The sequence below is a fragment of the Balaenoptera borealis genome (genome assembly GCF_965194805.1).
Source record: "Balaenoptera borealis genome assembly, chromosome: 17".
NCBI classification, from domain to species: domain Eukaryota; kingdom Metazoa; phylum Chordata; class Mammalia; order Artiodactyla; family Balaenopteridae; genus Balaenoptera; species Balaenoptera borealis.
Genome location: NC_138876.1, coordinates 4,321,691 through 4,334,691, shown reverse-complemented (window position 1 = coordinate 4,334,691; position 13,001 = coordinate 4,321,691). Strand labels below are relative to the sequence as shown.

At 48.4% G+C, this 13,001-nt stretch overlaps 1 protein-coding gene across 2 annotated transcripts in view; it reads right to left on the bottom strand.

Moving 5' to 3' along the window:
- The window catches only part of COL22A1 (collagen type XXII alpha 1 chain), a 263,198-nt gene that overhangs the window by 191,332 nt on the left and 58,865 nt on the right, over positions 1 to 13,001 (bottom strand). For both annotated transcript variants that reach the window (XM_082364599.1, XM_082364598.1), the window contains exons 5-6: positions 9,042 to 9,153; positions 4,774 to 4,897 (exon numbers count right to left, since the gene is read on the bottom strand). In XM_082364599.1, coding sequence (XP_082220725.1) covers positions 4,774 to 4,897; positions 9,042 to 9,153 — 236 coding nt within the window. The remainder of the gene's footprint in view (positions 1 to 4,773; positions 4,898 to 9,041; positions 9,154 to 13,001) is intronic.

Sequence of the window (13,001 nt, the reverse complement as noted above, 5' to 3'; positions counted from 1 at the left end):
GAGTTGTTATGAGAATTAAATGAATTTATAGATATGTAAAACACACATCAGGCACTGTTCTAAATGTTATCTATAATAAATGAAGCAAGTTCAAAGACATCACCGCCGTGAAGCCTTCTCTGACACACACGTGTAACTGGATTCTAACCTGGTCATTTGCTCTCACATCCTCAGGCATGTGGATTTATTTACTTTTTCATAGCATTTCGGGTCAGTGTATGAAAGCATTTTGGGTCATTTATTTCATCCACCCGTTTCTTGCCTGCCCTGCCCCGCCCCGTCCTTTTAAGCAGGCACCCTGTCTCTACTGCTCATCTCTTTAACCCCAGTGGCTAGGACAACACACGCCATATAGTAGGACTCAACAGAAAGGGAATGAATGAATGAATGAATGAATGAGAGCCCCGAGGTTAAAGGAAGGAGCCCACTGCCCTGCAGGGAACCAGCCACAGTGTTTATGACACCACCCAGGTGTTCTGGTTTCTCTGTCTCGGGTCCCCCACATGGCTTCAGCACAGCCAAGGGGAACCTAAAATTTATTTTTAACTGCATTGTCTGCTGGTATGTTACGGTTAGGGTGAAAAACAAAACTATGAACCCCTGACTAATAACCTGAAACTTCTCGTAAGCATAATCTAATAATCATGATTAAACCTGGTCTCTTTCTTGAAATTAGTTTCACCTGTTTGAGCCCTGTACCCCTGAGCCACCTGGGGAGCTTCATGAGGACATGGGTTTTTCTCCAATGTTTCTACTTCTCCCAGCACCATACAGAGCAGAGGAAGGCCCGAGTCCAAGCTGGGGGGGCCTCAGGGGGGCACTCCACAGCTCAGATCCATCAGCAAACCCTGTTGGTTCTATTTTCAAACTACATATCCAGAATCCCATCACTTCTCCCCAGTTTCCTACGACTACTTGGTCTCAGTATCATCTTGGGTCAAAAAGCAAGCCTCGGTTAATTTAAGAAAACTGAAATCCTATCAAGCATCTTTTCCAACCACAACGCTATGAGATTAGAAATCAATCACAGGGAAAAAAACGTAAAAAACACAAACACACAGAGGCTAAACAATACTAAACAAGAGATCACTGAAGAAATCATAGAGGAAATAAAAAATACCTAGAGACAAATGACAATGAAAACATGACGATCCAAAACCTATGGGATGCTGCAAAAGCAGTTCTAAGAGGGAAGTTTATAGCAATACAAGCCTACCTCAAGAAACAAGAAAAATCTCAAATAAACAATCTAACCTTACACCTAAAGGAACTAGAGAAAGAACAAACAAAACCCAAAGTTAGTAGAAGGAAAGAAATCATAAAGATCAGAGCACAAATAAATGAAATAGAAACAAAGAAAACAGTAGCAAAGATAAATAAAACTAAAAGCTGGTTCTTTCAGAAGATAAACAAAACTGATAAACTGTTAGCCAGACTCATCAAGAAAAAGAGGGAGAGGACTCAAATCAATAAAATTAGAAATGAAAAAGAAGTTACAACGGACACTGCAGAAATACAAAGCATCATAACAGACTACTACAAGCAACTCTATGCCAATAAAATGGACAACCTGGAAGAAATGGACAAATTCTTAGAAAGGTATAATCTTCCAAGACTGAACCTGGAAGAAATAGAAAATATGAACAGACCAATCACAAGTAATGAAATTGAAACTGTGATTAAAATCTTCCAGCAAACAGAAGTCCAGGACCAGATGGCTTCACAGGTGAATGCTATCAAACATTTAGAGAAGAGCTAACACCCATCCTTCTCAAACTCTTCCAAAAAACTGCAGAGGAAGGAACAGTCCCAAACTCATTCTATGAGGTCACCATCACCCTGATACCAAAACCAAAGATACTGCAAAAAAAGAAAATTACCGACCAATATCACTGATGAATATTGAGATGCAAAAATCCTCAACAAAATACTAGCAAACAGGACCCAACAACACATTAAAAGGATCATACGCCATGATCAAGTGGGATTTATGCCAGGGATGCAAGGATTCTTCAATATACGCAAATAAATCAATGTGATACACCATATTAACAAACTGAAGAATAAAAACCATATGATCATCTCAATAGATGCAAAAAAAGCTTTTGACAAAATTCAACACCTATTTATGATAAAAACTCTCCAGAAAGTGGGCATAGAGGGAACCTACCTCAACATAATAAAGGCCATATATGACAAACCCACAGCAAACATCATTCTCAATGGTGAAAAACTGAAAGCATTTCCTCTAAGATCAGAAACAAGACAAGGATGTCCACTCTCACCACTATTATTCAACATAGTTTTGGAAGTCCTAGCCACAACAACCAGAGAGAAAAAGAAATAAAAGGAATCCAAATCAGAAGAGAAGTAAAACTATCACTGTTTATAGATGACATACTATACATAGATAATCCTAAAGATGTCACCAGAAAACTACCAGAGCTAATCAATGAATTTGGTAAAGTTGCAGGATACAAAATTAATGCACAGAAATCTCTTGCATTCCTATACACTAACAGTGAAAGATCAGAAAGAGAAATTAAGGAAACAATCCCATTCACCATTGCAACAAGAAGAATAAAATACCTAGGAATAAACCTACCTAAGGAGGTCAGAGACCTGTACTCAGAAAACTATATGACACTGATGAAAGAAATCAAAGATGACACAAACAGATGGAGAGATATACCATGTTCTTGGATTGGAAGAATCAATATTGTGAAAATGACTGTAATACCCAAAGCAATCCACAGATTCAATGCAATCCCTATCAAATCACCAATGGCAGTTTTTACAGAACTAGAACAAAAAGTCTTAAAATTTGTATGGAGACACAAAAGACGCTGAATAGCCAAAGCAATCTTGAGGGAAAAAAACGGAGCTGGAGGAATCAGACTCCCTGACTTCAGACTATACTACAAAGCTACAGTAATCAAGACAATATGGTACTGGCACAAAAACAGAAACATAGATCAATGGAAGAGGATAGAAAGCCCAGAGATAAACCCACACACGTATGGTCAACAAATCTATGACAAAAGAGGCAAGGATATACAATGGAGAAAAGACAGTCTCTTCAATAAGTGGTGCTGGGAAAACTGGACAGCTACATGTAAAAGAATGAAATTAGAACATTCCCTAACACCATACACAAAAATAAACTCAAAATGGATTAAAGACCTAAATGTAAGACTGGACACTATAAAACGCTTGGAGGAAAACATAGGAAGAACACTCTTCGACATAAATCACAGCAAGATCTTTTTTGACCCACCTCCTAGAGTAATGGAAATAAAAACAAAAATAAACAAATGGGACCTAATGAAACTTTAAAGCTTTTGCACAGCAAAGGAAACTATAAACAAGACGAAAACACAACCTTCAGAATGGGAGAAAATATTTGTAAACGAATCAATGGACAAAGGATTAATCTCCAAAATATATAAACAGCTCATGCAGCTCAATATTAAAAAAACAAACCCAATTAAAAAATGGGCAGAAGACCTAATTAGACATTTCTCCAAAGAAGACATACAGATGACCAAGAGGCACATGAAAAGCTGCTCAACCTCACTAATTATTAGAGAAATGCAACTCAAAACTACAGTGAGGTATCACCTCACACTGGTCAGAATGGGCATCATCAGAAAATCTACAAACAACAAATGCTGGAGAGGGTGTGGAGAAAAGGGAACCCTCCTGCACTGTTGGTGGGAATGTAAATTGATACAGCTGCTATGGAGAACATTATGGAGGTTCCTTAAAAAACTAAAAATAGAACTACCATATGACCCAGCAATCCCACTACAGGGTATACACCCAGAGAAAACCATAATTCAAAAAGACACACGCAAAAAAAAAAAAAAAAAAAAAAAGACACACGCACCCCAATATTCACTGCAGCACTATTTACAATAGCCAGGTCATGGAGGCAACCTAAATGCCCATCAACAGACGAATGGATAAAGAAGATATGGTACATATATACAATGGAATATTACTCAGCCATAAAAATGAACGAAATTGGGTCATTTTTAGAGACGTGGATGGACCTAGAGACTGTCATACAGAGTGAAGTAAGTCAGAAAGAGAAAAACAAATATCGTATATTAACGCATATATGTGGAATCTAGAAAAATGGTACAGATGGACGGGTTTGCAGGGCAGAAATAGAGACACAGATGTAGAGAACAAACGTATGGACACCAAGGGGGGAAAGCAGGGGGGCGGGGGGTGGTGGTGTGATGAATTGGGGGATTGGGATTGACATGTATACACTGATGGGTATAAAATAGATAACTAATAAGAACCTGCTGTATAAAAAGTAAATAAATAAAATTAAAAAAAAAAAAAGAAGAAGAAAGTGAACGTGTCTCAGAGCCCACACCAAGAAAGGACTAGACACGAGGTCTGAACCCAGGTCGTGCTGACTCTGAGCCAGTTTCCTCCACTACATCATGAACGTGCTGCTAAGAGAGCGTGTGCCATAGGACAGCAGCACTGGCTGCCACCTCCCTGGCTGGGCTGAGGGCCCCTGAGACAGGAACTGGGCGTTCTGCCCCACCAGGTGACGGGCGCTTGACCGTCCAGGGAGAAGTGCAGCCCTCTGGCGGTCTGCCAGCCCCTGCAGCTGCCCTGCGCCTCTATGGACACCAGACCCTCCATCTCCCAGGCCCAGGACAGAGACCCCAGGAGAAAACACGGTGGTTGATGCCAAGCCCACGAGAAGGAGAAAGAAATCTGCACTGACACAAGGCGTGCTGCTCACACCTGCGGGATGCCGTACTGGTCGATGACCTGCCAGATATACCAGTCTTCTTTCCGAGACATCTTCCGGAGCCGGAAGGTGGTGACAAAGGCGTACTCATCAGGCAAGCCTTGCGGGAACACATCCCTGGAGGGAGACAGAGACAGATGGCGCCGGGCTGAGAGAAGAGGCTGCAAAGGAAGCCCACGCACCCCGGGGTCACGAAGTCCTGCCACTCTGACCTCCTAGGGTTCTAAAGTCCACCTGCTCGCCTGCCTTTACTGCCTCTTCCTTCAATCAGGGCCTCCATTCAACCCTCTGCTGACCCTCGCTGTGGCCCCTTCACTGTCCCGCTGCACCCGCCCTCAGCCCCGGCAAATCCACCCCCGCAGTGCTCGTCTGCTTCCATCTCTCCAGTGATAAATGCTAAACTGCCACCCCGCCGCGGAGTCAAATGCGGCTGAGTGCTGCAGCCCTCTCCTCTCCCTGCCTGCTGCCCCTCAGCAAGGCCACACTGTCACATCTTAGCCCGCTTGGTCCCTGCCCCACGTGCCAGGACATCCTCCGTCTCCACAGAGCACTGGTTTCCTGAGCTCGGGGGACCAGCCCCTCAAATGGGGGAATCCCTCGACCCCTGCAGCTCCAGCCCAGACAGCCCTGCACTGCCCTTCCCCCTACAAATTCGGCATGCACGTTGTTCCGCGACAGAAGCTACGGGTGTACGGTGTTGTGATGCCCCCGCCCTAGCTGAGGGCGGCCAGGCTCTCACGGGGTGACTCCTGCACCCCGCTGCTCAGCGGTCGAGCAGAGGCGCCCCTGCAGACAGCGGCGGGTCTCCAGAGCTCTCCTCTTAACCGCCAGCTGTTGCCCGGCACACTGCTCACGGCGGGCCAAACCCTGCTCTGGGGGCAAAGAACGCAAGGCGCTGCCTTCTGCACCGGAGGAGGCGGAAACTGTCTGGCCAGAGAGCCAGGAAGGGAAATGAGGAGGCTTCTGGGTTTCTGGTTCTCAGACTCATGGACCCTCAGGGACCCTACGTTTGGCTGTAGAACCTGTGAGCCAAGACTGGTCCTCCCTCTGTGATCTCGGTGCACAGATCCGAGCCGGGAGTTGGCCCAGCCGTTCAGAGTCGTTCTCTGAGCTGGGATTCCACCCAGGATCACATCCAGGCACTGGGAGCAGTGCCCTTTACTCCCTCGGGCCTTTCCAGGATTCAGGGACGTCCTAGGTCACTGCCACACGGGAGGGACACGGGGCTTCCCCACCCCTCTGCACGGACACAGGCTGTGAAGCCTCAGATGGACATTGCCCTTCAATTTTTTTTTCTTATTATTGCATTAATGAGGCCAACTATGCCACTGTTCTTTTCTAAACACACTTAATTCTCAACGCACACGTATGTATAATATACAAATATGCTATGTATCTAAACACACCATATCTATATATTGATAACTATATGTTTATATCTCTATCTACAGGCACACCTCGTTTTGTTGTGCTTTAGCTTTACTGTGCTTCACAGATACTGTGTTTTTTTTAAAAATTGAAGGTTTGTGGCAACCCTGCACCAAGCAAGTCCATCAGTGCCAATGATATGTACACTGTTTTTTAAGACGTAATGCTGTTGCAAACTTAAAAGACTACAGTATGGTGTAAACATAACTTTTATACGCACTGGGAAACCAAAAAATGTGACTCTTCGTTTTGATATTCGCTTTACTGCAGTAGTCTGGAACCAAACCCACAATATCTCCGGGGTGTGCCTCTATCTCTCTCTCTCTCTATTGAGAGACGAATACTTTTTCTTAGGCTGTGTATATATACAGATATACAGGAGAGGGTAAAGGGATTGGAGCTGAAGGACCTGAGTTTGAGGCCAACCTCTGCTTCCCAGGAACTATGAGATTTTGAACAGGTCACTGTCCCATTTTGAGCCTCAAATGTCGCACCAGATAAATGCTGAGAATAATACAAGCCTTGCTCCCCCTATTTTACTGTGGTGAGAAATAAGTTAGATAAGGTGTGTAAAGTGCCCTTTAAACGTTTAGCAAGTAAGAAAAATACAAATATTGAAAGTGACACCCCTTTTCATTATGAACAAAATTAACCCGTACATTAAAAATTATACGTGTATGTATGTATCTGTGTAAATTGCATTAGAAATGAAAAGGATGCTATTCTCACTCAACACGTCAGAGCTCTGTCGGTTTCTGTTTCTGGTGTTTTGCCATTAAAACAAACTTGAAACCATGTAGAAATTCCTTCTCAGGACGACTCAGCATAACATGAGCCCAAATCCATTTCCCAGAAACACTTCAGCCCCACGTCCAGAGAGCAGAGTCCAAAGCCATTGTGCTGTTTGCTCCAAATGTCCTGATAGAAAGATGGCATCCTCAGCAAGTGGGAGGCCTCTGCTGGGCTCCCCACCATGTTTGCGTAACGTGTGCTTTCCTCCCTCTGTTTTGTTCTTTCTCTATTACACGTTTGCTTTATTATTATTATTATTATTATCATTTTTGGCCACACCGTGCAGCTTGCAGAATCTTAGTTCCCCCACCAGGAATCGAACCTGGGCCCCCTGTGGTGGGAGTGTGGAGTCCGAACTGCCAAGGAAACCCCTTGTACGTTTGCTTTAAAGTGAAGTTGCCTGTGATTTTTTTTTTTTTCTGTTTCTAAGTGGTATGGATGAATTGCACAAGTTAGGCCAAAGAAGTAAGGGGAGTTAAGTGGGAAATGGAACCTGGATTCGGTTCATCCCTGTGTGGCCCCCAAATGAGCATGGGACCAGGTGATTAAGATCACCCAGCATCTGTATCTCAGCCCCTGTGTGGACAGAACAACACCCACAGTCAGGAAGGCACGCCTCCCTTAAGGGTCTGCTGACTGTGGTAATGGTCTCCATCGCAGGGTGAGGAAACGGGACCCAGAGAGAGAAACTGACCCGGCGTTTCCTCTTCTGAACCAGCACTCTCCCGGGATGCTGGCACTGTGAGCCGTGGAGGACGTTAGGGCCCGATACAGTCCTGGTGCAAGGCTGGCACTCAGAGATCGCCCACCGAGCTGGAGAAACGATTGCATGCCTGCAAAATGCAAGCTCTGAGGCCTCATGTGCCAAGCCCACCTTTGCCAGGCTAGTATCTAACGGAGCCTTCTCACTGATCGTGGACTGATTCATCCCCTCCTCCAGGCAGGCAGAGACGAGACTCAGGCCCTTCCAGGAGCTTCTCCCAGAGCTGGGGAGACAGTCTGCAAATGACTCATTGCACAATCGAGTCGCTGGCTTCAATGTTGCTGCATTTTATGCAGGAGGACAGGTTGTGAGGAGAGAGAATAAGGGGAGGCCTGGCTTAACCTCAGAATTCGGGGGAGGCATCCTCGAAAGCAGGAGAGACGAGCTGTACTCTGAAGGACAAGCAGGGTCCCAGGTAGAGGGCAGTGCGGACAGTGACAGGCCAGGGCGAACCTGACGCCAGAAAGGCAGCACGGGGCTAGATCACACACAGGGTCTTCGCAGGCCCTTGGCTTAAGAACGCTCAGAAGTAATTAAAGAGTTTTAAGATGAAGGATAATGTCAAGATAAAATACCACTTGTCATTTTCAAAAGATCATTCTGCCTGAGAGGAGCAGAATGGAACATTTATCGTGGTGTCATCGTTAGCCCTTGACTGGAGACCCCACAGGTGTCAGACCCTGGACTAATCTTTGCATCATGAGCCTCTCAAACGACGTTGCAAGGCGGACACATTCATCTCAGGTGAAACAGATGCCATGACTGGGGCACAGGGACCTCCAATGACTTGTGTAAGGCCAGGCGCCCAGCAAACACTGAACTGGGTCTCCACTGGCCAAAACGACTACACGACTCTGGGTGGTGCTCTGCCTGCGTGTCATGCAGTGGCTGGTCTGGGTGGTGCTCTGCCTGCGTGTCATGCAGTGGCTGGTCCGCGGTAGGTGCCGTGGATCTAAGCCATAAATGATAAACGTCTGCTGTTTACTGAACTAACAGAAAAATGCAGGCATGAATGGATGGAGGATGAACAGCACACCTGTATGGACAGGTGAGTGTAGAAGGGCCAGGGGACCAACAGCGTCAACGGTGATACATGGCTAAGAAACAGGCTGAATTCCCGGGCCAGCGATTCGGCTGCTTCCTTTCAGGGTTGACCTCACCAGGCACTCTGTGGGCGAAATCCCTGCCCAGCGCTCAGTGAGCAACCGTGCTGAGCAGCGCCTTCCCACCCTTGCAGAGGCGTCCCGGGCAGGTCTAGAAGGGGAAGCAATCACTCACTCAGTCCTTTGCACCACAGGGAAGGATCCCATCCGGACGTAGGAACTCTGCGCCCCGTTCTCTCTCTCCCCCAAGGTCGCCTTCACACTGAACAAATCCATCAGGTCAAAACCTGTCCAGAAAGAAGAGCCAGGAGTGAGTTTGGCCAGAGGAGCCCGGGAGACAGAGGAAAAGCACATCTGCTCTCTGGGAAGGTGGCCAGCCCGCCCTGCCCTGGGGGAGCGAGTGTGGGATTTAAGCGGAGGGAACTGTGCAAATACATCTCCCAGGTGAAAACAGAAACAACAGAGGGAGGAGAAGGACAGCTTCTGTTTCCATGGCCAATTGCAGGAAACAGGCAGAGACGCTGGGGTTTCCGATGAAACACGAGCCTTCGTGAAAGTCCTGGATCACAGGCGAGCTTGAAGTAAGCAGTCGGCCACCATTCTGGCCGTGTGACTGGCATTCAGGGAGCCCACATGGGGACCCCCGGCTCACACAGGCTGGCTCTGCAGGCCAAGTGGCAACTTCGGCTTTCCTTCTTGCAGCCACATTTCCGCAATTCATTTGGACTTTGCTTGAGTTATAATTTAGCAGCATTTAAATTGCATGATTTTAAAGCGCGAAACATCAGAGAGAAGAAGACTGTTCGTGATACTGCATTAATGGAAAGGCGTATTTCGTTTTGTTTCGGCTCTGAGAGAGGACCTTGCTCACTGGCCACACGAAGTAATGGAAAAGACACGAATTTTGGGCTCAGGGGAGCTGGCGGGACAGGGGTCATCCAGCTCAGTCACACATTTGTGTGATGCTGAGCGGGTTACAGAACCCGCAAGAGCCTCAGTACTTGGTTGTGACAGAAGGCTTGACACCCGCCACCTTGGCTGTCAAGAGAATCCCAGGGCGGTCGTTCAGCCGTGGTAGGAATCCGACTCAGCAGGTCAGTTATTCACTCAGGATTCCCCACCATCAACAGCACATACTTATCCATGACCCCCTACAAAACCACCTGGACCGGTCTGGGGGGGCTGCCTTGAGTCCTGCAGCTGGGGTCCTCAGAGGAGCCCGACCACGACGCCCACACGGAGGCAACGGTGGGAGGTACCGGCCTGACACTGCGTCCCTGGGGAAGGGGAACCTCGCGGCAGGTGAGAGGAAGCCGCCTGCGGGTGGGCACCAGGCCTCACTTGTCTCCGCATCCCCGGGCTAACACACCACTCGGCGTCAGTGGCACCTAAGCCACGAGACTTCAGGAAGGTTCTTGCTGTCTCCAACATTCTGAGGTGCTGCCGTGGAAAACGGGAAATGAACTTGCAGGGCTCACATTAGGATGATTCAAACATCTTCTAACTAGATTCTGTGCTAAGAGATGATTTAGTCATTCAACTTGTATTTGGAGAGCCTCTCTGTTCCAAGCCCAGTGTAAGATGCTGCAAGGACAGAAAGGAATTAGCATCAACTGAGAGTTCCAGCAGCAGAGTCAGACAGGCCTGGGCTGTGTTCCTGACCACCAGGTCCTAGCTGTGTGACCTTAGGCAGGTTGCCTGACGTCTCTGAGCACCAATTTCTTCATCTGTAAAAAGGGGATTGTCTTTGCACCTCACAGGATTGTGGTGAAGCTTGAATATGATACAAAGCTCTTCGTACAGAGCCTGACATAGAGCGGAAGACCCACAAAATAATTTTCGTATTAATTATTTCCCTTTACAATGATTACAGCCTCTTCTCCCACTAGATTCTACCCATGGATATCATTTACGCATTCTATACATATTTTTTGAGATCCTGCTCTGTGCCAAGCATGTATGAGCACTGGAGACGCAGCTGGGAGAACTGGTGCCCTAGCGGGAGACCAAGAATAAGCACATGTCCAGCACAAATGTAAAGGACAATTTCAGGCAGTGAGGAATAATTAAACAGGATTTGATGGGAGGTGAGCAGGGGTGACCGGGCAGGCCTCAGGGGGCGGGCCACCTGAGCAGCGGCTGTTCCAGGCCTGGGGCAGGGCCTGCGATGGTCTGGGAAGGGATTCCACGCAGAGCGAGGCTGTGCTGAGATTGAGGCCCTGGGGGACTTTAGGCACCGGCCCCTCCCCAGCCCCTGCCATTCTGAGGTTGCCTAGTTCTCAGAAAACGACTAAGAGTTGCCATCAGGCCATTTCTAAACAGCATCTCACACACCAGCGAATTAACAGAATTCTCGGCACAACGTTAAATGAGACTTGGTCCTTAAGGTAGAAAACATGTGCCCAGAAGCTCCCTCATGGATGAAGACGGCATACCTTGGAACAGTGTGCTATTTAGTGCACACTGAGGCAAACGATCTAGCCTCCCCAGAGATGGTGGGGGCCCCCCCAAGGGGCAGGCACCCCCAACGTCATCACTGGCAGCTCTGGGTTTAAGGCCTCACAGAGCCCGGCAGGTCCAGCGGGATCAGCTGGTGGACCGCACTGGGCCACACAAGGAGGGATCTCGTGAAGATCCAAAGGGCCGCCCGTGCACTGGGGCCCTGGACCTGGAAGTGACCCGCGGGGCTGGGAAGCAGAGGACAGTGGGAGGGGCTGGTGCTTGGGAATGGGGTGACTGGCCCACAAGGGTTCCATGGAAGGGACACCAAGCGGTAAAAGGCTCGTTTAGGCTCAGATTCTGTTCCCAGGAAAGGCAGAAGAGGCGGGCGCAGGTATTGGAGCCACTCTACCCTGGGTGTGAAAGCCGGCCCAGCGCCAGCCGTGGCACAGCCCCCATCCTCGCGTCTCCTTCAGCAACGACGCAAGGGTAAGGGCCCGACTTGCAGGCTCGCCGCCTCCGGGCCTCCAGGTGTCCCTGACATCTCCCCCTGCGGGAGCAACTGGGTCCCGGCGGGCTCTCCCGTTTGTCAGCACTCAGAGGCTCTCAGCGGCCTGGGAGCAAAACCCCTGGAGCGGTAACTGCCTGGACATGGGGTGGGCTGTCGCTCCAGGGAAGCAGCCACTTTCATTTAAGGAGGGAAAATGGGGACCGGAGAGCGTCTCAGTGAGACACACCTGGGCCCTCCCTGCTCTTAGACTCTGCAGCTCCACGACTCTGGTGCAACTACTCAGCCCCTGCAAACTCCCACTTCACGGGGCTGCCCAAGGCCCACAGGGGTGCGCGGGCCCCGGGGGCTCCCACTGAGTGCTGGCTCTGACTCAGAGAGCGGGCTCAAGATCCGGCGGGCACGGGCCCGATGCCGCCCAGTAAGGTGTCAGGCAGAACGGCAAAGAGGCCTGCTCCCCCACTTCACAGCTCCATCCCTGTCACTGGAAACCGCCACCTTAAGCTGGGCTTCCTTGTAGCAGTTATATGTGGGAGAATAAAAAATAGTTTTAAAAAAGCAAACATATGCTCTACTTTCCAGTTCCACTTTCATTGGCTTCCATGGATAAAAACAAAGACTTAAACACCACAAAACTCTGAACAACAAGCAATTAACTAGGAAGCAGCAAAGGGCATTGAGAGAAAGATGAATTGCCTGCAATAAATAAAGGCCGGGAAGGAAAATGAAAAATGTTCCCGAGGTAAATGGACCCTGATGCGAGCGAGGCACTGCGAGATAAAGCGGCGATTGTTTAATGTAGAAGCTGCAAGGATGCACCTCTCCGAAGTCACGGACTCAGCTGAACCAGGTGGTATCGGGGACACCGTGACGATCGCCCAGAGTCCTTCAAAGGTCTGTGATAGACAAAGCTTTGCCGGACCCCCAGGCACGGAAGTTACTCCCGAGTCTTTCGTGGGTCTGGCCGAGGTGCACACAGTTTATGTGTCCCCAGGAGAAGGTGAGCAATTTGAAGGATGGGACCTGATCTGATTCATGTTTCCATCCCTCAAAAAGTAAGGGCTCTGGTTGTCGTTCTTAACTGAGGCACCGTCAGTGGAAAGAGGGAAGGAGAGAAGAAAGGAATTCACTAAACCATTAAGGGCCTCCTCCATCTTAGATGCCCTGTTGGCTGCTCCAATGATCAAC